This window comes from Nothobranchius furzeri, chromosome 6 (genome assembly GCF_043380555.1).
Source record: "Nothobranchius furzeri strain GRZ-AD chromosome 6, NfurGRZ-RIMD1, whole genome shotgun sequence".
NCBI lineage: Eukaryota > Metazoa > Chordata > Actinopteri > Cyprinodontiformes > Nothobranchiidae > Nothobranchius > Nothobranchius furzeri.
This window is the reverse complement of record NC_091746.1, coordinates 75,005,464-75,029,709: the sequence shown is the minus strand read 5'-3', so window position 1 is coordinate 75,029,709 and position 24,246 is coordinate 75,005,464. Positions and strand designations below refer to the sequence as shown.

The window sequence follows — 24,246 nt, the reverse complement described above, 5'->3', positions numbered from 1 at the left end:
TCCATATCTGAACCCAGTGAGCATAGGAACACACCCTGAAAAAGGGTACATTTAAAAATAAACAAGGTGTGTTTCCTGTTCAGAAAATAGTTTTAAAATACTTTCAGGTTCCATTGCTCTTCAGATATGAGAAATATTCATCAGTGTTTTCTTCTTTTTTTAATTACAGACATTCCTTCATTTCAGCAGATGTACTAACAACACGCTAGCATGCTCTGAGAGAAGATGAGAAGGACATTTATTTAGCTTTACATGTTGGTGTTGGTTGAGAAACAATAAAAATCACTTATAAAAATATAAAATAATCAAACGTGTCAGTGAAACTCGAAGTCAAGATGGGTTCTTTTTAGAAAATTTAAATATAATACAAAATTGTCTTGTTATAGTGAAATATTCCAGTCAGAATTGACACAGCTCCTCAAATGAGAAGCAAAACATCTTGAAGAAACCAAAGGAACCCGGTTGCCTTCATTCCCTTTGGATTACCATGACTTGGGTGACTGAAAACCTTCACCAGCAAGTCTATGACCCCTCCATCTACTTCCTGTTCCCTAAATGACGTCCCACTGATAGAACTTTAGGACAGAATAGAATAGAATAGACTTTGTTGATCCCGCAGTGGGAAAATGTACTCGACAAGGTAGCACATACACTTAGTGAATAGGAAACAATAATACAGGTAAATAAACAAGGGCATTTGGCTATTACCGTAAGCTTCAGCAGTCAAAGTGCATTAGTTCATATAAAACTTAAATCCCTTTTTAAAAGTCACATTTTTATTTTAGAGCATTAGTTGGGTTGTTAAGGCCTATCTGTTCACTGTACCATGTGACTGATCCGCTTTCTGTCTGACTCGTTGAGTTTGTGCCCGCCTGCTACTTTCCTCACAGCTAATCTGACGGAAAGTGAACATCCAAGCAGCTTCTGGCTCTAATTGTGTTCAGTGAGCTTCAAGACTCAGCAAACAGCAGCCAGTCGGTCAGCAGCAGGCCTCTGCAGCAGGTGGGTGCTCATTTATCAGCTCTCACGGGGCTTTAGCATCATTTACCTCAGCGCTTTAGTCACTTATCATTTATTTATATGTGTGAAACATACGACTAAGATCAGGATTAGCTTCAGGGTAAACTTTGATTTTGTTTCTCGGCTGAACTGCTCGACACGTTTTTCCTGGTCTGTTCAGAAGGAAACAACACAAGGTTTGTGATGGAAACAAATCAAAATGCCAGTAACCACTCCTACGGTCTTCCAAATGCCAAACGACGTCAGTGATGCGTGTGTCTATGTCATCGTTTACATTCTTAAATACCACAAACCAGTTTAAACTTGTCAGTCTTCAAATCGTAACCAGTTCAGACCTGACGGCCCCGACGGCTTCTGTAGCTCCGTGAGTCACTTTTAAACTTTATTTCATTCTAAAATTTAATATAATAATAATAAAAAAGCCTTTAAATTGGCATTTATAAACTGTACTTTATAAGGATGTGTTTATGTTTATTAAGCCATGAACGCTGTTGGTTTTTCTGGTCATTCTTTACTGGTTTTTGGTTATTAGGTTCTTTTGAGTTTAATGTAAAAAAAAAAAAACGAATAAATAAATAAAAATTCTTAATAAAATGATAACAGAACTCAAAAACTAAGTCGTTTTTATTAGAGAAAAAACATTCTCATTGCTTTTTAAGGGTTGGCCAGTTTACTTTGACAGTAAACAAAAATGTAGAGATAATAATAATTGATTAAATAACATTTATGTTTTACCTGCTTAATTAAATGTAATTATATTTTCAGCCTCTCACGGTTTTGCTTTCAGTAATTTTAGACAAAATGCAACCCTCAAAATTCTGGTTTAAGAGAATGCCAGACCCATTACCAAAGTCAATTAACTAAAAGAAGTTTGTGGAATTATTTTTCCTCATTAGCTGTTAGTAAGTTTAATCATTGATGCAAATATTTGCTAAATGAACATTATATTTCTGTTTATTTTATTTATATGTGATTAAAACACGAAGCATCATAAACGGTTTCTGTTTCTGGGTTGTTCTACTCTCTAGAGGTAGGAGTTGAGGTCAGATGGAGTGAACGTTGAGCAGAAAAGGTGTGTAAAAATCACACGAGATGATGTAAAGTGTCTGATCTTCTCTGGATACAGAACATGGCGTCGTTATCCATCAGCTCAGGCCTCAACAAGGCCGTCCGTCAGCAGTACATGAGCCTGCCTCAGGGGGGCAAGTGCCAGGTCACATACATCTGGGTCGACGGCACCGGAGAGGGGCTCCGGAACAAGACCAGAACTCTGGATACAGAACCACGGAGCATAGATGGTAAAAGAAACCCTCTTCATGTGTTTATATGCATATGCTGAGTTTTTTAAACCGAAATTGCAAATGTCCTAATAAACCTAAAGAATTAAAAAAAAAAGAAAAACTAGATTAAATTAATTTTTTACAAACAATTTAGTCGAAGGACAATAAGTTTAAGTGTTATTTAGCTTTGTTCCACCTTAAATAAAAATTGATGTGTTAAATTCAGAGATGGTTGGTTGGTTACTAACTTAGAATCTATTATGGTTTTCAGAGGTTTCAGGAAAGCTAATAATAAATAAATAAATAAAAAGTACAAACTGAAGCAGGTCTCTCGGAGAATCAGTGAGAGCTAAGGTGAACCATTGGAAACAAATCTTTAGTTTCAAACTGTAAAATAAGGCTCAATATTAGGACCAAAATTAAATATATTGTACATCCATCGGTGGACACGTCCTTGTAGCAGGAGACTTTATCTACTCTAAAACTAGAAACTGATCTGATTAATGATTGGCCAGCACTGATAACTGAGCAGCTGGTGCTGGCCATTGAGAAGCAGACATTTGACCCTAATGTCACACCATACAATACGTCTCATTTGGACAAAATCAAGTTTAAAGAGAGCAGAGGGCATTTTTTATAATCCTTTTGGCCTCTATGTAACACATGAATCTTTTTGATCCTGACGAATGGTCAAACACAACCACATAATAAAGACCTAAATAATGAATGAGCTGTGTGCTGATTGACCGGTTGACCCCGATGGCTCTATGATGCTGCCTGAAGCTAGTACCTCTGTACCGCCTTGTTCACCATCCTGATAACTTCATAGACATCTTCTTCTGATCTATCTGGCATTTATTCAAAGTCTGGATATCCCCAGGACATCCTGCAGTGTTACACATGTGCTCCAACGTTCTTTGTTGTTTTTAATTCTAGAACCCCTTAACGGTTGTTTCTTTGTGTTGAAACTAAATGTCAGCCTGCTATCAGCAACAGGACCAGGATCTGTGCTCCTCTGAAGCTGCGACGCAGATCCAGTTCTGTTCTGACTGATCTGCGGGTTCCTTTAACTCACAGATATTCCGGAGTGGAACTTTGATGGATCGAGCACCTACCAGGCCGAAGGCTCCAACAGTGACATGTACCTGGTTCCTGTGTGCATGTTCAGGGATCCGTTCACCCTCGACCCGAACAAGCTGGTCCTCTGTGAGGTCCTGAAATACAACCGCCTACCTGCTGGTAGGTTTCTGCTCCATTTGGGTTTGAGGTCTGGGTGAGGGGGATTTGAGCTGAGCTGGATTTTGTGTCTGCTCTTCAGAAACAAACCACCGTAACAGCTGTAACAGGGTGATGGAGAAGGCCAAAGAGCACAGCCTGTGGTTTGGTATGGAGCAGGAATACACACTCCTGGGAACAGATGGACATCCATTCGGCTGGCCGGCGAACGGATTCCCATTACCTCAAGGTGAGTCAGAGGTAATTCACATTTCATTTTCTGTAGGTAATAGTTTATTATAAACATAATAAAATGAAATTCCTATTTAGCATCTGGTTCTGCTGCAGAGCATAAACAGCAGAGTTATCTCTGGCCCTCTAATTTACTGAAGCTGGCAAAAATTTACAAACCCCCAAAAAATCATTCATGTTGGTTTGAAATAAGTAGAATTTTATTATATGTAGGATTTGTTTTCTAGCGGTAAATGTTGACCTTTTTATGTATTTCCCTTTTGGCAAGAAAGTCTGTTTATGATGTACACTCAAAAACAAAGAAACGCATTTAAACGTTTTCATCATGTCCACATGCAGTACTTATATTCCCCCATAGAGGGCAGCAGTAACTCAGGAGAGTTGTCCTCTTATTGGAGGGTTGCCGGTTTGCTGGTCATTCTGCTGTTGTGTCCTTTGAAACGACGCTTCCTTCTGACTTGCCTGACCTCAGTCAGAGTGTCACCAGAAGAGTGTGAATTAGGGATGCACCGATGGCAAAACCAATACCAGTGTCGGTATTGATATTGGTGCATCCAGTACCAGTATCGGTACCGGTAAAAGTTAACCGATGCCAGGCAATGCAGCTGCTTGAAAGTGGCTTCACTGTAACTTGTCATTTCTGTTTATCTAATATTTTAGTTTAGTGATCATTTCTATTAATATATTTTATTTTTTATCCACCTCATAGTCTTTTCCTGTTGAAAGCAGAGAAGAAAATAAAATTGGATTTTTTTGTATGGTAGAAGTATAGGTATCAGTAATTGGTATCGACGAGTACTCAGAACCAGTGTTGGGAATGTTACTTTTAAAAAGTAATTAGTTATAGTTACTAATTACTTTGTCAAAAAAGTAACTCAGTTACTTACCAAGTTACGAGATTATAAAAGTAACTAATTACCAAGTAAAGTAACTACTTAGTTTCTTTTTCATTAAAGAATGCAAGAAAAATGGGTTAATTGAATTTAATTTACTATAAAGTACTACAATAGTGAAATATAAATGACCAATGACTGGAACATGATAAAATGTATGTCCAAATGTTTTTTATAAACCTGAATAATTTAAATAAATAAGCACTTAACAGGAGTAACTACTAACAGGAACATTACACTAATCTAGACTATTAAAAGGTCACTGTCTGATATTTAACAAGACCCCAATCAGCTAACATTTAAAATTACAAATAGAAACACCTGTAAAGGTTCCCGAGCCTTTAAATGGTCTCCCAGTCTAGTTAAATTACAGAAATGAATGTAATTTTGTACAGTATTTTAATTTTTCCAGCTTCACATAATTGTGTGTTTTTAGCAGCATTTCTGTTGCTGCTAATCTAGTAACGGTTAAATAAATAAATAAAACCTTTAAAATGACACTAGAAGAGGCACAAGCCTGATGGAGGACTTACATTTACTAACTTGGGTCAGACCCAACCACAGAAGAGCTGAAGCTGGGTGGTGAACACACACAGGTAGTCCTAATAACACCTGAGCTCCATGACGTCTGAGACTGATGCATCAGTGTTACAGCGGGACTAAAGACATGATCAGAAACAGGTTACAGCTGGATGATCTGGGAAGGTAGAAGATCAGGACGTCTGAGCGGTGAACAGGTGAGCGGACCTTCGGGACGTCCCGCTGTCACGCTAAGAAGGTCACGGCTGCAGATCCACACCTGCAGCCGTAGATATTCATCACATCTTCCTCGTTCTTCACGGCCGTGATGCTCTTGGATGGAAACATCTGCCTCTTTAGCTCCTGATCAGCTGATGACAGCTTCAACACACCACGCTGCTTAACGCACGCATTTCCTTATCAGTAACAGAAACCACGTTTTGTTAAAAGAAGACGGTAATTAATTAGATTGCTCATTACTGAAAAACATATTTTTTTTTAGTAACGAAGTTATTTTAAACGGCGTTATTCCCATCACTGCTCTGTTGTGTCTACAGCAGGCAGCGACAGAGACCGTGAGGGCCCTCGCCCACCCGGCCAATCACAGAGCGTGAAGACAGTCAGTTACCCAATGAGGATTTTCCTTCAGCACGATTACAGATATTTACGAGTTTTACTCTTTTCATGCTCGTCAAAAATGCTTTATCCGTACCGGATACTCGTCTGAAACGAGTATCCGGCTCATCCCTAGTACTAATCCTGTAAGAAAGGTAGAGGTAGTTACGAAGATCTCGTAAGTCAAATTAGAAACCAAAATAAATGTTTTTGTTCCTGAACTTATCTAAAGAGTTGAATAGTTTGTTGTTCTCTGTTGAAAACAAATACTTTATGATGAGCATTTGTAAAACGTAGCTTAGCATAATCCCCTGTGCTGAGGTTTGTCGTGACTTACTGTTTAAACCTCCACCCAGGCCCTTATTACTGCAGCGTGGGAGCGAACTGCGCCTATGGGCGGGACATTGTAGAGTGCCATTACAAGGCCTGCCTTTACGCCGGGGTGAAAATCTACGGCACCAACGCTGAAGTCATGCCATCTCAGGTAGTTGGATTCCTGCACGGTGGAGACGGTCAAACTGGTCTTCCTCCTCTTACGTTTGCCTTCGTGTCTCTGCAGTGGGAGTTCCAGGTCGGTCCCTGTGAGGGGATCGAGATGGGCGACCATCTGTGGGTCTCACGTTTCCTGCTACATCGTGTGTGTGAAGACTTTGGTGTGGTAGCCACATTGGACCCTAAGCCAATGGCAGGCAACTGGAATGGTGCTGGGTGCCACACCAACGTCAGCACCAAGCAGATGAGGGAAGACCAAGGACTGCAGTGAGTAGACGTTCATCCTTCCAGAACATCCCTCCGGTCAGAGGGTTGGAAAAGCAGCACTTTGATGCATTTGTTTGCACTTTTCCTGTTCCCATTTCATAAAAACTCCAAAGCCTCTCTGAAAAATAATAACACAAGCTGTTTCCTGTTTCCTGGTGCAGATACATTGAGAAGGCCATTGAGAAACTGAGCAAAAAACACAAAGAACACATTTCTCAGTACGATCCTCGTGGCGGATCAGATAACGCAAGACGCCTCACAGGTCTGCACGAAACCGCCAACATCCATGACTTCTCCGCCGGCGTGGCTAACCGAGGAGCCAGCATCCGCATCCCTCGGCAGGTGGGAAAGGATGGGAAGGGTTACTTTGAGGATCGGCGGCCAGCGGCCAACTGTGACCCGTACGCTGTGACAAAGGCCATCGCACAAACATGCTTGCTTCATTCAGAAGAAGAAAACAATTAGAAGAAAACAACAGTTTAAACCACTAATTCTTTATGGTGAATTAAAAACACATTTATATTAAGCAGAAAATCCAAAACAGCCACCAAGAGAAACATCGTTTGATTGAAATAATCAGAAAACACACCCAAACGTTCCAGATGTTAGGAAATAACTCCAAACAAATACAATAAAAGAAGCCTTTATTCTGAAGTCCGTTAATGCCGCAACACTGCTGCTGAGCGTTCTGCACCACAGAGCGGTTTTGTTTGTTCCCATTGGTCATTCGTGGTAGCGTGAACAGATTCACCTGTAAGTTTACCTTTAGTGGGTTTTTATAAACACAATAATGATTATTACGTTTTAGTGCTGAGCTCCTCAGACAGCATCAAGAATGTCTTTAAAAAGAAAGAAAATGAAGGGGAAAATAGTTGAATTTATCAGCTTTTATTTAGTTTTAGTTTTTTGTATTTTTTTTTTTGGCTGGTTTGTTTTTTGTACCACAAAGTTGTTTGTTAAGTTATATTAAACTGTCTCACTGCAGAGCTGGTTGTAAAGACATTTTATTTTACTGGAACCTTTAAAAGTGGTTTTGAAATGTTGCTTTTAACATTAAAAACTATTAAAAACGATCTATTTGTCGAATCCAAACGTTGAGGAAAATGTCGACGGATGTGGTGGTGAAAGTTAAAAGTACTATTTTCTGAAACAAAAACATGGAAAGTAAGATTTTTCAAGAATATCCCGAGATATCACGCCCCTTCTTTCTCCTGAAACCAGCTGTATTTATTCTGTTTATGATTATTTTAACCACGGGTTCTGTGTGACTTTTTACAGTGTAAACTATAAATAATGAGGATTTTCAGTCTGAATCCGGGAAATTCAACGTGTGGGGTTGTTTTTATCCGATGTTGAGGAAGAACAAACACGCTGCCTGTTGAAAGTGATGTGTAGCCAATCAGAAAGCGAGGTGACCGAAGCACGCAGCACACCCCTCCTCCGCCATGTTTGTCACTCCAAACATGACAAACACACACACAGTATTTTAGGTTTTTTAGGTCCATCACTAGTCTCGGGATCAAACTGGACCAACATTTATCACTTGAAAATCGTGTTTGTCTCCTTAAGTATCATTTTTCCATCTTAAAAACATGCAAGACTTCGCCCGTTTCTTACCCCAGCAGATGCTGAGAGGTTGATCCACGCCTTTGCTTCGTCTAGGTTAGACCACTGCAGTTCTTTACTTACTGGAATCTCTAGTGGATGCCTACAGAAACTTCAGCGCATCCAGAACTGTGCTGCCAGGATTGTGACGAGGGGTCACAAGGATGACCACATCACACCTGTACTGAAGTCTCTTCATTGGTTACCAATCCCCTATAGAATTAAATACAAATAAGGTCTCCTTACCTATCGGTGTATCCATGGAAATGCTCCTATTTATCGTAAAGAGCTCCTTACTATCCACATCACCTCAAGAAATCTTCGCTCTAGAAATTCTCAATTCCTGCAACAGCCCAGGACAAAACTTCTAGCATGGGAGCTCGAGCCTTTCGAGCTGCAGCCCCACGCCTGTGGAACACACTCCCTGAAACATTCAGAGCACCTCGGAGAATGTTTTAAAAACATCTGAAGACATTTTTATTTACACAGGCTTTTTCAAACTGATTGATATTGCTGTTGTTTTACCGTGTGTTAACTTAGCATTGTATGCTTTTATGTTTTATTTGTTTTTATTGATCGTTCTTAATTTTTCTTTAGATTGGGACTGGCGTGGTCAAAACACCCGTCATTAATTTTCGTTTAAATTGCAGTACAACATATGTGTGATGCAGGGCGTAAAGCAAAGCGGATTAGAAAATAGCGTTTTAGCCCGTTCACTTGCATTCATTTTGTCCTTCTTCTGGGGACCCGTGATGCGGAACTGACTTAGGCTCCCTATTTGGAGCCACTGTAGAGGAAAGAATGGCCTAGCATCCTTGCTCGTCGTCGTCGTCTTGCTCCGCTTATCCGGGTCTGGGTCGCAGGGGCAGCATCAGTGACTTGATGCAAGTTGCTGGGTTCCTTATATAGGAAACATTATTTCTGATTGGCTTAATGACCTGACCTGAATTGGAATGTTTATCATGTGAAGTGCCTTGAGACGACTCTTGTCGTGATTTGGCGCTATATAAATAAACTTGGGAAAAAAATTGAATATCAACTAGGGAGCTCCAGACCGTCCTCTCCCCGGCCACCTCCACCAGCTCCTCCGGCAGGACCCCAAGGCGTTCCCGGACCAGATTGGAGATGTAACCTCTCCAACGTGAGGAACTTGAATTAATGCCCCCTTGTAGTCAGCCAGTGCAAAACACGTTATTCAAGATGGCTGCCAATCATTAGTCACAACAAAACGGCTATAGTACTGTCAGCTTTACCAAAGCTAAGCCAGAGATTTGGTGCACGAGAAGCTGAGAGCCATTGCCGTGACGTACGCGACACAAACCAGGTGAGATCTTTGTTTAAATGTTTGGTTTTAAACTTTTTCTGTTGGCAACATTTTTCCTGGTGAACAACTTGATACGTTTTAATGAAATGTTTAGAAGTTAATGATTGACTCTGGTTGGGAAGACCATTAAAGACAGCTAATTGATGCATAGCCAGCTATTCAGCTATATTTAAAGGTGCAATTAACAAGTGTTCATTCACTGCAGGTGATGCTCACGTTTGTTCTTCACCTGTTTTTGAGGGTTGAACAAATTGACTAAACCCAGGCCCAGTTTAAATTTATCGCTGACGTTTACATTTTTAGAGTAAGTAGGAGATATGAAAAGAATTCTGCAGCATTCTAGTCTGTAAATCCTCAGTTGTCCACTAGATGGTGGTATTTACCCAGCACGCTCTTTGCTGCAGGTGACCTCATGGTGAGTAATCAGTGAGAGAACAACACATTCAACTATTAGGCCCACCTGTAAAACTGTAACGTGTAAAATGGATTGTTGTGTGTAGAAACCATTAAGTGCTAAAAGGTCAAAGATCACTCCTGAGTAATCTGATAAGAAATCAGTGAATTAATGATGTCATCCATTTATGGTGCTTTCAGATCTGACTGACGTCAGCGTGATGCATGGCATTCCTGACCTTTAGCTTCAGGATCTTATCCCATTCCCGAATGACGTAGGATCCTCCACCTTGCAGCCTTGCGGCATCAATGTGGCTCCGGCCGCTGGGAGGGGAACGTTCTGAAACGAGCAAGTAAACAAAACAAACAACACAACAAATAAAACGCAGAACTCCCGAGTCCCAGCTGATGACACAGAGTACCAGATCTCCACGGATACAGGCAGTCACTTGGCAACAGTGGTGTTTTTGTCCGTCACCATGGAAACACGTTTACCAAGATTATCAGGAGGCTGATCAGGTGACAAAGCAGAAAATGGGGGAAGGAGGCTAGTTTTCTGTCCGTTCTGTTGCTTTTTTCACCGACAGTAACACAAAACTACGATGGAGAAACCAAAGGTGGAAAATTCACGGCTGAGAAACGTTTGTGGATGCACCATCAGTTTCCTGCAGCTCTGAACAAGGATGAGAGGAAGTTCAACGACAAACAGGAAGTCCAGTCAGCAACATGTGGCGTAGCATTAGTCAGACGGTTTTCCAGAGAAAAGATGATGGATAAAAACGGTGCTACATTAATCACAGTGGAAATGACAATAAATCAGTAAATATTAGAACAAACATTAACATCGAACCGTTTCCAGTAGTTATTTCTATCCTTTTACGTTTGCTTTACTGCTCGTGTTTTGCATCCGAGGGATTTTATGAACAAGTAGGTCAGAAACTGGGATCTTTCCACGAATGAAGAATGTTTTATAGCTTAAAGTGCTTTTCTCTTGAACTGGTGCAATCATTCAGTTCCCTTTAGGTTGGAGGAAAACCGGAATGTTGTTCCAGTTAAAGTCTTACGTCACAGATTCCCTTTCCTGGATCGACTCGGATTATGACGTCACGCTAAACTGGACAGAAGGACGCAGCAACAGGCCATCAAACCCACAAGAACCCCCTGGATGGATGACTCTCGTTTCACGGCCCTGCGTCCTGTGGAAGAGACGCTACATCCTCTCGCAGTCATCATTTCTGGAAATCCCATGAAGGCTTGTCTCCATGTCAAGGAATTTCACACGCTTGTGTGCATCTTAATCAGGTCGATTTCACAACTAAACACTGTTATGGATAAATATATTTAGATACAATACCGATAATTACAATCACAACAAATAAAACTAAACAAAAACACGAGTAAACGAGTGTTCAGACCACCGCCCTCTTTTTAAACATTTTTCTTGCAGTCATTCAAACTTTCCTGTAACCAAAACCGATCATTCAGTCGGTTATCAGTCATTTTCACTTGTTCTGTTGAAGAGTTTCTTTGGATTTTGGCTTTATATGTAGTTTCAGCCCTTCAGCACCACAGTATACATTATAGATGATGTTCTTCAGGAAAAGGAAGTGTCAAGTCTCTACGAAGACCTAAAACAGGAAGCTGCACTGACCTTTGACTGCTGAAGGCCGAGTTGTGTGCGCTGGCTTTTAGTCCCACCTAAGCAGGTGACTTTAAGAAATCACAGTGTAACCATAGAAACATTACTTGGTGTGTGTGTGTGTGTGTGTGTGTGTGTGCGTGCGTGCGTGCGTGCGTGCGTGCGTGTGTGTGTGTGTGTGTGTGTGTGCGTGCGTGCGTGCGTGCGTGCGTGTGTGTGTGTGTGTGTGTGTGTGTGTGTGTGTGTGTGTGTGTGTGTGTGTGTGTGTGTGTGTGTGAGCCATGGAGGATGGCTGCTTATACTGAGCCAGGATTCTCTGGAGGGGATTTTCCTCTCCACAGTCGCTACATGCTTGCTTGGTATGAGGATTGCTGTATAGTCACTGACACTAGTCAGTGACTCGATGCAACCTGCTGGGTTCCTCATATAGGAAACATTATTTCTGATTGGCTTAATGAACTGACCTGAATTGGAATGTTTATTATGTGAAGTGCCTTGAGACGACTCTTGTCGTGATTTGGCGCTTTATAAATAAACTTGAATTGAATAGAATTGAAACTTGAATTTTAATGGCCTGTTTTGTTGATATATTCTTATGATGCTCTTTTAACATTTGAAGGTGTTATTGTCCTCCCTGACTGTTCTGCACATCTGTTGGGACCATCTCTTTGTATTGTTGCTTGACATTGGGCTCCAGTGAAAAAATGACTTCAGTGGTGGTGGGAGGGACATCTTGTAAAGGTCTGCCTCATTTCAGTCAAAATGAGTAGAAATCGTGACTGGATCAGAACTGACAAGAATAGTGCAAACTGTTGTAATTATTAAGATATTGAGCAGATGTGATCTGCATCTGGAATATGTTTAAAAGTGAAAACTAAACTACTGGTGATGTGTAAGTTATTTCTATGTTTCCTTTCTTGAACTGTCATAACTACTTTTCTTTTCTCTTTGTAAACTCGCGCGTCTCTGAAAGTTTCCCTATATGACGTTGCTGCTGGTGTCTGCATCTTCAACATGTTGCACTGAACATTCGTGTCGAGATGTAGTCATCGTTGCATTTTCTAGTTCTCCATTTAAAAACTATTAAAAAAGACGAATCTTCCTGTACGTGGTGACGTCACACGCCTCTACGGAGGTGGGTGGGCTCGAGGCAGCGGCAGCAGCAGGTGAGGCCGCGCGCGCGCGCACAGCGGAGCGCAGTCACGGAGCGGAGAGACATGGGGAAGCTTCAGGAATTTAACATCACTTTCACCAACAACAAGGTGGTTTACGGACCGGGAGAGTCCATGAGCGGAGCCGTGAAGATCCGAACCGGCACCTCGCTGCAGTACAAAGGTAAGGTTCGGTTCGGTTCTGTGTACAAGAGCGGAGGTAGGGCGAGAGAAACGGCTGTTTTCCGTCTTCCGCCTGCTCCGGCGCGATGAGAACACATGCGACTCATTGGATTAGGACTAAAAACTCAGACGGATGAATGTCTGGTTCTGTTCTGATCCGGTTCGCACTGTTGTGGTTCTGGGAGTGGACCCCCCTCTCCGCCCGCTTCACGCGACTCTCCGCCACAGAAACGGTCCCGTTTCGGCCGGTTCGGTCAGCCGAACCTCCAGAAGCTTGAGACAGAACAACAGGTGTTAGATAATATTTTATCTATTTAATGTTGGCCAGGAACGTTCCGGCTTCATGCTAAACGCGTTACAATACCTACAGAGTTACTTCAGTAACTTTAGTATGTTACTTGAGTAGAAGTAAAAAGTATTCACCCAAAAAGTAAAGTATTTGGTAAGAAGGCTATTCAAAAGCTTCATAACTGATAAATTTAATTAGTTTAAGTAATTGAATAAGATAAAATATAAAGTTATTAGAAAGCAGGAAGAACAAACATTTACAGATCGCTCTTAATGACAACAAACATCATTACACTAGGTAACGCATATTTGAGCTATTTCTACCCTGAGAACCACCCACTTCCTCTCCATAAATATAATTTGTTTATAGTTTCTTTTTACTGACTGAGTGACATTAAAGGGACATTATGGAAGTGTGACAGCCAAAACATGTATAGAAATAATAAATGTCTTCTTCATACGTTCTCCTGCAATGCCCTGGTCCTGTAGAATGAGCCCTGGCATTTTTACTGTGATTGCCTGTTTTTCTGTAAAATCACAGAAAAAGAGAGATGCTCGGGTCGAGCAGGCTGCTTCATGCGCGTTCACGCTCAGGCATCGCCCGTAGCATTTGCTATCCGTAGCTTTAGCAGCAGAGAGAGAGGCAGTGCCACTTTGTCGCTGTTCCTAACGCCTAGTGACAATTTCTGAGGACCCTTAGCTACTTTCTGTAGAACTTTCTTCTAGATATTTCCTGCAAGTTAGCAACAAAATAGCCATTTTCACTCCGAACCGTTCTTTGGTTTGACGCTGTTTCAGCTGTCATCAAGGATATAAATGTTACAGATACTGTGAATGATACTAGAGTGTAGCTCACCTAGTAAGATGTCTGACTCTCATGCAGAAGACCTGGGTTTGATGCTGGATGTGAACATAGTTTATTTAGAGTTTCTTTTTTACATTAATGGTATATTTTTTACATTAAGATGCCCAAATTTTTATTTGAGACTCGCCGAACGGCATTGAATTCACAGATCAAAAAGATGTGGGTTCAACTTTCATTGTGGAACAATTTTTCAAGCAAGGGAAGGGAATGATCTGAGCATGCAGGAGGACTGACCCATCATAAACCTTTGTCGCTGTGCTGTAGAGAAAGGTACAGAACCAAATTATTTAATTAATTAGCTGCGTGTTCTCCTGTCCTCTGTCTTCCGGGACACACACACGCACACGCACACACACAAGAGACTGTCTCAGCTGTTATTTTCGTTAAGGAGTGTGCACGTACAGCATGCGCGCCTCGTGCACAAGACTACTATTGAAGCTGCTGTTACACTTTTGGCCTGAGGGGGCAATCGCGAGCATAAAAATTCAAAAGTCCGTAAAGTCCCTTTAAAGGTCACCTTCACTTGTATTTGAATGCATTTGCAGTGGTCTCTAGTGGGAATGAATAGTCTGTGTCTGGGTTAGTAAACACCTGTGGTCAGGGGCGGCGTTAGGCCCGGCTACTTGGGCTGCAGCCCCGAATGCTCAATGAAAAGCCCCGGATCTAAATCGTGGAAGTAACATGCAGTACCAAAGTCCAACAGAGAGGGAGCAGCTGACAGTAGTTTGTATACAGCCTGCCTGAGCCTCCACCACTGAAGAAGAAGCCCTTCAGCAGCCGGCTTCTTCTACACTCTCTGCCTGAAACGCATGAGTGAAGATGGACATAAGGACGTTTTTTAGACCAAAAGTACGGCGACAGAACCCCAGCTTTGATGAGACTGGTGCTGACTCAGGTTTGTGAGTCTTATTTGAAAATATTTGTTGTGCTGCTGGTTTGCCTAAAGTTAGCTTACTATCAGGTAAAGTTGATGGAGAAAGAAAGGGAATATTTACTATCATCTCACACTAAACACTAACAGGAACAATTCTCTGCCCTGAAAATGCTTAATATGTAGGTTCAGATTAAACATTATGTGGTACAAGACAAATATATATGATGTTGACTAGTGCGTGTCACGTGTGTGTGTGTGTGTGTGTGTGCACGCGTGTGTGTGTGTATGTTAAGCCCCGGATCTTCTTCAGTCCTAAATCCGCCCCTGCCTGTGATGCTCCTGTTTGAAGACGCTGCTGAAGTCAGCCGGAGGAGAACGTAGCTTCAGACGACAGGATCTAGAGTCTTATTTCCTGGTATTTGGACATCTCTCCTCTGATTGGCTAACAGCAACACGAGTACACCCCACTCTGTTTGCTCTGCAACATTGATGTTTTATCCTGGTGGAGCTTCTGCTGTGTGGTGGAGTTGTTAATGCTAACGGTTGGCTTCTACTAGCTGAGACGTTCTCTGCTGATTCCTGGACGCTAAACCAACAACAGCCTTCGCCGTCGTGAGTCAAGATGGGCGAATCCATGAATGTTAGTGACAGTGTGATGTAGATCCGTCAGGATTTTCTGATCCTAGAGTTTCACCGTCTGTTTTATACCAGAAGCTACTGCAGGAGACAGGTGTAGGAGACTATTTTCATGTTCAGTGACTGTTTATAATCAGAATAAATGATGAAAACATGGGTTTTCAGTGACTCACGTTTTTATATCAGAAGTAAAGCGTTTCCATGTATCAGACTTTTTATCTTCCTTAGTTCTCAGTTCTCCGTCTGACTGATGGTCCTGGAACTTGCAGATCCATTTTATCCACCCGCTCCTGTGAGATTAGTGTTAGACCAATGCTGGTCTCTAGTTTAGGACTTACTTTTTGTTTGTGTTCCTCTGAGGTTACCATGGTGATCCAATAAGCCACTGGTAGCAGTTTTAACATTTTGTTGGACCCGGTACCGCATTAAACCTCTTATACAGTTTATATCTCAGAACGTGGACTTTCGCTTGGACTGTCTAGCGCTGACGTTGGGATTGGGAGCAGTAGCTGCACCGGCATCCTTCAGAAACCCGCCGTGAAAATGTTCTGCTTGTAGCGTGCGGTTCTGTTGGGCTCAGGTGGGTGGATGGAGCCGAACAAAGACACCATTCTGTAAGCGATCCTTGTGGGATTCTCCTGACAAAACAAAACAAGCTTTAGCTGAAGCAGCACCTGTTTAGAGTCCTTTTGAGGTGTTTCCACTGATTTACCTGAGAAATGTTGGATCTTCCAGTACTTCTACAGACTCCCTGAAAACAGAACTCTCTTCTCGTTTTCTCTAAACCGGAGCTTAAACGGCTCTAGTTCAGTACTCCGTCATATTCAGATTTTTAGTTCAGGCCCTTTGTTGACAGCAGCCGGTCACAAAAACACAACATCTTCCCCTTTTGTTTACGCCTGTGACAACACCTGACAGATGACATTAGCGTAGCTGGGCGGTGTGAGGTTAGTGGGACATAATGTGCAGGCTTGACCTGCAGCAGATGGTGTTACAGGAGAGGTGCAGCACAGGTGGCCCAGCTGAGGCTCCACCGTACCTGACACCGACCTTTGTTTCCTGAATTAAACGCCGGCTGGATGCAGGGGCAGGTGTTGTCATCTGTGGAGGAGACTGACGCTCGGGAGTCAGAAGGCAGAGAGAGGCTAGATGGAGCCGCTAGGAGCACAGATGTGCTGCGTTAACGTTCCGTTTCCCTTTCCTGTAATCTGAGATCTGGTTTCAGGCCCGCATCGGTGTGTGAGATCGCAGTGTGCCTTTAGCTTCCCGGACTTTTAGTAGTCACAGAAGCTATCGGGGTGTGGAAAGTCAGTTCGACTCAAAATAATAGCAACTGTCATTACATTTTAGGCGAAAATCCACGTTTTAGAATATAATTAGGGCAAAAATACAGTTTTTACTGGATTTGATGAATTATTCCAATAAAAGCAGAAAGGCCAAATACTAAAAAGCACTGGCGTCCAATCCTGGTCCTCCAGGGGCGGACCGGCTCCGGCCACATGGTGCCCTAAGCGCTATTTCATTCTGCATCCCACCCCGATAAGATGATCGTCGAACCGGGGAGGGGGCGCCCTGCAGATCCTCTTTGTGACGGCGGGTATTCACCCGGGGGTGGGCGGGTGATCATTGGGGACACCCGGGTACTGCCCGTAAAAAAACGTGCGTCCTGTCCACGAGGAGGCACGTAATAGCCAGCATCCTAGGCAATGCTTCTCATACACGGGTTGGTGGGTTTGTGGACAGAGCACCTGTCTTGCATGCTGCATTGCCATGACCGTACACCGGTTCGATTCCCGGTACCGCCAAACCCAATGCAACAATTGAACCGCCTGAGACGCAGCTGCTGAATGCACGTTTGGTTGCAGCGGGCATAGGCGGAGCATCTGCGCCTTCTTCTCATTTGTTGCGTCATCGTGGCCCATGATGCTTTGTGGGTTATGAATGGGTGGAGCTCAGGCTGGTGGAGGTGGGGTCTTAGTGAATCCTAGCTTTTTGTTTCAGGGTGTAACTTCAGACGGGCAAAAGTAACTCGTATTTCAGATGAAACGACACCTGCAGGGGTGAGGATTTACCACTGCCTACCTCCAGTCTCAGAGGTTTAACGTGGCTCGATCTGGAACCTTTTCTCTGGAGCAGCTCGGAGAGGCAAACACGCTTTACGTCTCTCGGAGAAAACTCAACACGTTTGTTTGGGGCAAAGTTTAGCATCAGCAAGGTTTTCCTAAGAAGATGGATGGGTAACACACCTCTGTGGCTGGTGGAGGTTTGAACTGCAGCTCAGATCTACGTTAGCAGCGTCTGGTGTGTCCTAACGGAAAAATAAAATCTGGAAAACTGAAATTTGGGATGAAATAAAATGAAACTGGTCAGATTAACGAAGCCTCGCGTCCTCTCAGGAAGCGTCCGACACCACGAGAGGATTTATGGTCCGTCTTGGCAGCTGCTGCCCTGCAGAACCTCCAGAGTTCACCTTGTGAAAAAATACCAGCTCCTCCTCCTCCTCCTCCTCCTTTTTAGATTTCAGCCTTATGGAGTCATCCTCTGAGTCCTGGTCCCTTGAACTTCCAGCGCGTGCTCGTGGGCCGTAAACGCCACGACTGCGTTTGAGATCACCATCAGGCAGATTCCTGCTGAGGCTGAGAAGCATCCGCTTGTGTTTCTAAGAGATAATAAAGAGGTTTTAGTTTGTTAATTTAACAACCCGCTGCTCTGATGAAACCTCCGTCTTGCTTCTGGACATCAGTTGATGCGTTTATTTGCACGGTTCAGTCTCAAAGTTTCAAACATCAGAAAGGTCTTGCACGACTTTCACCACAAACACAATCTCTCTCCAGCTGTTTGTTTGTGCCAGAGCCGGACTCGGATGTCCGTGTGCTTCTGGTCTTCAGGAGTCTTCCGTATATTTTATGTGTGCGTTACCAAGTGGAGCGATATCCTAAACACAGACTGATATTAAAAAGAAAAAGCTGAGTGTTTCCAAGGCCTCGCTGTATTATTGATGATGGAGGCCATTAGACATCGTCTCTATTGATTCAGTCTTTTACTAAAACCTTCGTCAGAGCGAGCAGTGCAGTGATGGTTTGAATGGGAGAGGATGAATAAGGCACGTTATTTACACTTGTGCTACAAGCCAGCTGCGGTAGAAACTGTCTTCATGTTGGATGATGCTGCAGCTGTTTTATGCAACATAAGAAAAATGGATCAATTCCAACGTTTGAGTGCATAATGACCCAGTAAAGTTGTATTTTTCCATCTAAACCAGGAAGTACACTTTGCTATGAAACCAGTGCCTGAAAAGGTTTTTTTAACAAGCTTTATTTGTTTTTGTCACAAATACATAATCACACTAACAGACATGCATCAAATATACACACGAACAGACATCAGCGCATTAATCGACAAGAGGCACATAACAGATAATAAAACCTTCCAAAAGGCACTTATTTTATTGTTTTTGTTGTACAGGGTCAATCAGAAATAAACACTGAAGACTCATTAAAGTGAGTTCTGCCTTCTTATTTACAATTAACTTCATGGTGTTAACCTACGAGTGGAAGTCATTTAAGAAAACGCAAAAGTCAGGGAGAGGTTTGGAGACCCTCGCTTTATGTGTGTGAAATTTCCCTAAAAGAAGCATTAGATTAATTATAAAACTTAACCTTTTATCATTACATTCAAACTGGATAATAACATCCTTAGATCTGATTTGGATAGTGTGTTTGGATTTAATCTTAATACAGTTTTCCATATCTTTCCAAAGTCCAGATGAGAGAGGACAATTATAAAATAAGTGTGTGATAGTCTCTGAACCCGTATGACTAAAGGTACATTTTTCATCCAGATCTCTGAACAATGATCATTTTTTGTTACATGGATAAATATTGTGTAAAATTTTGAAATCAAGTTCCCTTATCTTGTTAGAAATACAGAATTGAAAGTGAACCATCCATGCTTTCTTCCAGTTTACATCAAACTGTGTGTTCCAGAAAAGCGTTCCTTTGGCTGCCACCGTATCCGAACAGCATAAAACCTTCCTTATATGCTGATTTGAACATTTCTTGTCTAATAAATCAATACCCCCGTTTAGAGAAGGCATCTGCAAACTAAATCTCTGATAAACTGAGTGTGCTCTCATTAACTCAACTGAAGAAATGGCTCTCATGACCGAGGCAAATTCTCCGTATTTCACTGGAAAATCCTTAGTTTCCAAAACGTTTTCGTAGCTAATAAAGGCTTCCGTTATATCAAATAAATCTGCAGCAAAAATGGTGCCTTTCTCAACCCAATTCATTTGGTATAAGCTTTTGTTGTTTATGGTAATATTACCATTATTCCATAATATTTCTTTGTGTGGGGAGAAATGATGTGTATGGCATCATTTCCATGCAAGTAAAGCCTGCTGGCGAGACTGAAAGTTTCGCTGGTACTTTAGAAATAATAAAGTTGCAACGCAACAGAACATTTAAACCCACTACCATTTTAAATATGTTGTGTGGAATAAAGTTCCACGAAGATTCTGGCATCTCTAGACATTTTTTAATCCATTTGACTTTAAAGGTGTTTAAGTGGAAAAAATGTAAGAGTTCTAGCCCCCCCCCCCCCCCCCCCTTGCTTTTTCCAGATAGAGTACATCTTTTTTTAGATGATGATTCCTGTTCTTCCAGACAAAGTTTACAAATGAACTGTTAATTTCTTTACCAGTTGCATCATTAACATGGAGGGAGAGAGCGGGATATACTAACCCTGATATGCCTTCCGCTTTTGTTAACAACACCCTGCCAAAACTAGAGGTTAGGGTTAGGAACGCAGAGCATCTGTAGCTTCTGAAAATAAAAGCTCAGCGTCACAAGAGTCTTTAAAGGCCTCCGATATCAGAGGTGTGAACATCCTGATATGATTTAAGAATCTGTCACTATTGGTCTGATTAAATGTTGTAGAAAACAAATCACTGTAAATGAGGTTGGCGATCATAGCAGGGTCTGAGTTTATTATACCATTAATATGAAGAGCCACAATGGTGTTTCTTTTTTCTAGAGCAGAAAAGTAACTATAGTTGTTCTCTCCTTTCTCTAACCGTTTAGCTCTAGACCTTATGAATGCACCTCTAGCTAAATTGACGTACATTTTATCAAGTTCATCTTTTAGATTGGACAGAGTTTTTAATTCACCTTCAGACAAGTCTTGCTTAGATATCAGGGGCTCTAATTTAACAATTAAATTTAGCATTTTATTTGTGTTCTTTCTTTATTTCTTTACAACGTTTTATTGCTGTTTCCTGAACCGTATATTTGAAAAACTCCCACTTTTGAATTGGATCCATCTCCCTTTCCATAAAGATTTTCTCAACCAAAAATGAAACATGTTCCTTAAATTTTCTATCATCCAAAAGGTCATTGTTAAATTTCCAATAGCCTCTAATACTTGGCTGTTCTTTAACTCCTTTTAATCTAAGACTTATTAATTTATGATCAGATAATGGGGCATGTGCGTGAGACACATCTGTGACATTAACCATAAATGTATCCGTGACTGGGAACGCCTGCTAGGATTGGACCACGTATATTGTGTAGCGTCAGGGTAATCTGTAAGATGGTACCATCTGTAAGATGGTAATTTGCACTCAAAAATTCAGCAGGTTTGAAACCTACTGATGTAAACCTTGGAGGAAGCCGGTCCACAATATCATCTGAAACATCATTAAAGTCACCACCAATAATTAAAATGGGGTTATTGTATTTTGCTTTCAAAAAATCCAACTTTAAAGAAAATTCCTGAAAAACAGTTCTTGCATGAGATGAATTATTTGGGCCATAAACATTTCCCAAAATAAAATGTTGGTTATCCAATTTCACAGCCATCATAAGCCAGCGACCTTCGTTTGACATTACAGACTGCAGTATGTCACCACAAAATCTATTTAACAGAATTGCCGTGCCAGCAGAGCGATGTGAGCCATGAGAAAAAAAATGTGGAATCCCCCCATTGTGACTTCCAAAACTTTTCATCATCCGTGCATGAATGAGTCTCTTGCAGAAAAACTAAGTCTGCATTGCAGTTCCTACAAAATATGAAAATTGCCTTTCTTTTTGTGATTTCCCGTAGACCCCGGACATTAAGTGAACAAACATTTAGTGCCTTAAAACTAAAACTTGTCAAATTTGAACAAATTGCTGATGTCAATAACACTCACTGAGAAGAAAAAAGAGAAATAAAAGAATAGTACTTACGAACCTTTAACCTCAACTGCAAGTACCCATTTGCTTTATGCACATTTTTAAACCTTTTTCAAGTATTAACTGAAAATAATTTACCATCATCCGTCGTTACACAGCTTTAAATCTACATCGTTACACAGCTTTAAATCTACGTCTAGCGAGTAACTTTTTTCCCTTCTATGTAGACATGAGGGCCTCTAAAGCCAGCACGCTTTCCTTGCTTCCTAGCTTCCTCCACTATCGGCCACAACCGATTTTGCTCCATCTGGTCAGCCTGTGTCAGATCTTCCTTCAGGAACTGTTTCTTCTCGTTAAGTGTTTTGTTGTCACGGGATACCCTCCAGATCTTGTTTTTGAAAGCTCGCTTATGGGCCATTCCCATCTGTACCGGGTCGGCCCGGGCCGGGTAGCGTAGGTTGTTTACATATCTGGGCGGCCTGGTATTTTTCCGGACCAACCAAGGCTCATTCTCAGCCCTCTTCTCGAGGGGGTCTGCTTCAGGCCGACCAGGGCCAACACGCCCACTGCTGACAGCAAATTCACACCTTCCATTAGAGCAAGCCTCTGATTGGTGGGTAGAATCAGCCCACATGGGCTTAAGGCAAGGATGTGTGGAATCAACCGGGCCAAGCTGGGGCCGACTGGGGCTACCCGGCCCGGGCCGACCTGGTACAGATGGGAATGGCCCAATAGTGAACTGAGTAATGACAGGTCGAATGGAATTGTCCCGGTCTACACCAACCCTGTGCACAGTATCCACAAGGAAATCAACTTTTCCTTATCCTCTGGTGCAAGCGCAACGAAGAGCTTCATGATCTCCTCTCTGATGTTTTCCCCCGGTGTTTCTTTCTTGCCATACAGCCGCAGGTTCCAGCGTCTGCTGTATTGTTCGGTATCATCGCTTCTTTGCTGCTCCTTAACCAACTGCTCCGATACATCTTTAATCATGTTTTCGTTCTTCTGTTCGTGCATTTCAACTGCTTTTAGCTGATCACAGACGTTAGCGATGACTTCTGTATTTTTAGTTATTTTTTGCTCTAGCGCTGCAAAGCGGCCAGATAGTTCCATTACGGCTTTCAAGATGTCATCGTTAGAAGTTCCTTCGGGTGAGATGTTAGCTGATTTAGCTGTTTTTGTATCAGGGCTCTTTGTGGGTGTAACAGGTAGTGGAGTGAAAGCAGCATCAAAGTCCTGCATACCTGGCTGCAGTAAAGAGGCTTCCTCTTTGGAATTTTTCGGTCCTCTTTTTGACATTTCAAAAGTTGAGCTGAGATGACTGTAAGCTAGCCAGCTAGACACAGTCGGCGTGGAGGTGAGTATCCTTTCAGTAACAAGTCCTTCCTCTTATCTTATGCATAAACGATCCCTTGAACAACAGTGATGGCAGTATTTGGTTTATTTGCCTTTGTTAACGCGGTACAACTCACAATCACGGAGCTCCTCACAACACCTCCGCACTGGTCGCCATCTTGAGCCCAGTCCGTGCCTGAAAAGGTTCAGCTGCTATTCAGAAGGTAATGACATCAGTAAACAGACTAAAGGGCTCAGGAGGAAACTACATTTCCCAGGTTGCTTTTCTCTACTGAGGCAGGAAGCAAGCTTTTAAAGGCTCCGTGTGTGAAATCCACTGAAATCACGATGAAAAAAGTGACTCTTTAGCGCCGTGCAGTTCAGAGAAACTATTGCAGCTACGGTGGCCCACTCATGAGTTTGACTGTGTAATCAGTTTCCAACCTGTGTAGCCTACGCCACACAAAGCTTAAAACTAGCTACTCGACCTCTTTAAAAACGCATTTATAACTATGAGTGTTTTATCAACCTACCAGTCCTGAAGGAAGCAGCTAGTTCTGCTAGATCTTGAAGTTGTCACGATTCACACACGGAGGAGGGGTGACGTCAGCCGGGAGGTCAGGTGCTGTGAGAAATTGTGTTCCCCTGAAATATTCTGTCCCCCGTGTCGGGAGATCACACTTCTGGCTATTTTCACAACATTTGTGATAAACTTTTATGGTAAAATGATGTAATGTAATGTTGTTATGCTTGTGATGTTTATCTGTAATTCCTCCTAAAAACAATTTAAAAAGATGCAGTAAAAACATTCTTTTTCACTCTTTTGCAGCAAGCTTGTTTATCATTTATGACAGTTTTGTAAAAAGATGTAATCTCTCTCAGTTTAACATCTTTTACTTGAGCTAGTTTAGTCCTCATGATGGACAAGAAGTTCTGTGGATTTGGAAATGTTTGCTCTTGACTGCCTAAGGGAAACCGAATATTTCAGGGGAACAAAATTTCCCACAACACCCGTTTCAGGTGGATCACGGCGCCTCGATGTAAACAAACATGCTGCGGGCGGGGGTCTGAACATGTGCGGCTTCCTTGTGTTGGACATGATGAGGAACGGACAAACTTCATTTGTCTTTTGATTTAATAGTTTTTATTCAAACTAACGAGTACAGCGACGGTGTAGCTCTTCCTTTTTATTTCTGAGTTGAATTAGCAGACTCCATGCTTCCAGGGCGC

General features: G+C 42.1%; 2 protein-coding genes across 3 annotated transcripts in view; both read left to right on the top strand.

Moving 5' to 3' along the window:
* The first annotated feature begins 1,136 nt into the window (after positions 1–1,136).
* On the top strand, positions 1,137–7,626 carry LOC107375127 (glutamine synthetase). Its single transcript, XM_015943498.3, has 7 exons — positions 1,137–1,384; positions 2,147–2,318; positions 3,378–3,539; positions 3,619–3,765; positions 6,151–6,278; positions 6,354–6,553; positions 6,715–7,626. Exons 2-7 carry the CDS (start codon positions 2,150–2,152, stop codon positions 7,016–7,018), a joined length of 1,110 nt encoding a protein of 369 aa, XP_015798984.1. The 5' UTR covers positions 1,137–1,384; positions 2,147–2,149; the 3' UTR covers positions 7,019–7,626.
* A 5,018-nt stretch (positions 7,627–12,644) lies between these two features.
* Positions 12,645–24,246, top strand: part of arrdc1b (arrestin domain containing 1b) — a 67,952-nt gene continuing 56,350 nt past the window's right edge. Inside the window, exon 1 of one of the 2 annotated variants that reach the window (XM_070552560.1) lies at positions 12,645–12,849. In XM_070552560.1, coding sequence (XP_070408661.1) covers positions 12,732–12,849 — 118 coding nt within the window. In that variant the 5' untranslated portion in view covers positions 12,645–12,731. The remainder of the gene's footprint in view (positions 12,850–24,246) is intronic. The other variant, XM_015943495.3, reaches the window with a different exon arrangement.

Coding starts and splice junctions, on each gene's coding strand:
- LOC107375127 (XM_015943498.3), top strand. CDS start 2,150: ATGGCGTCGTTATCCATCAGCTCAGGCCTCAACAAGGCCGTCCGTCAG. Junction 3,540..3,618: donor ATACAACCGCCTACCTGCTG/GTAGGTTTCTGC, acceptor TCTGCTCTTCAG/AAACAAACCACCGTAACAGC. Junction 3,766..6,150: donor CGGATTCCCATTACCTCAAG/GTGAGTCAGAGG, acceptor ACCTCCACCCAG/GCCCTTATTACTGCAGCGTG.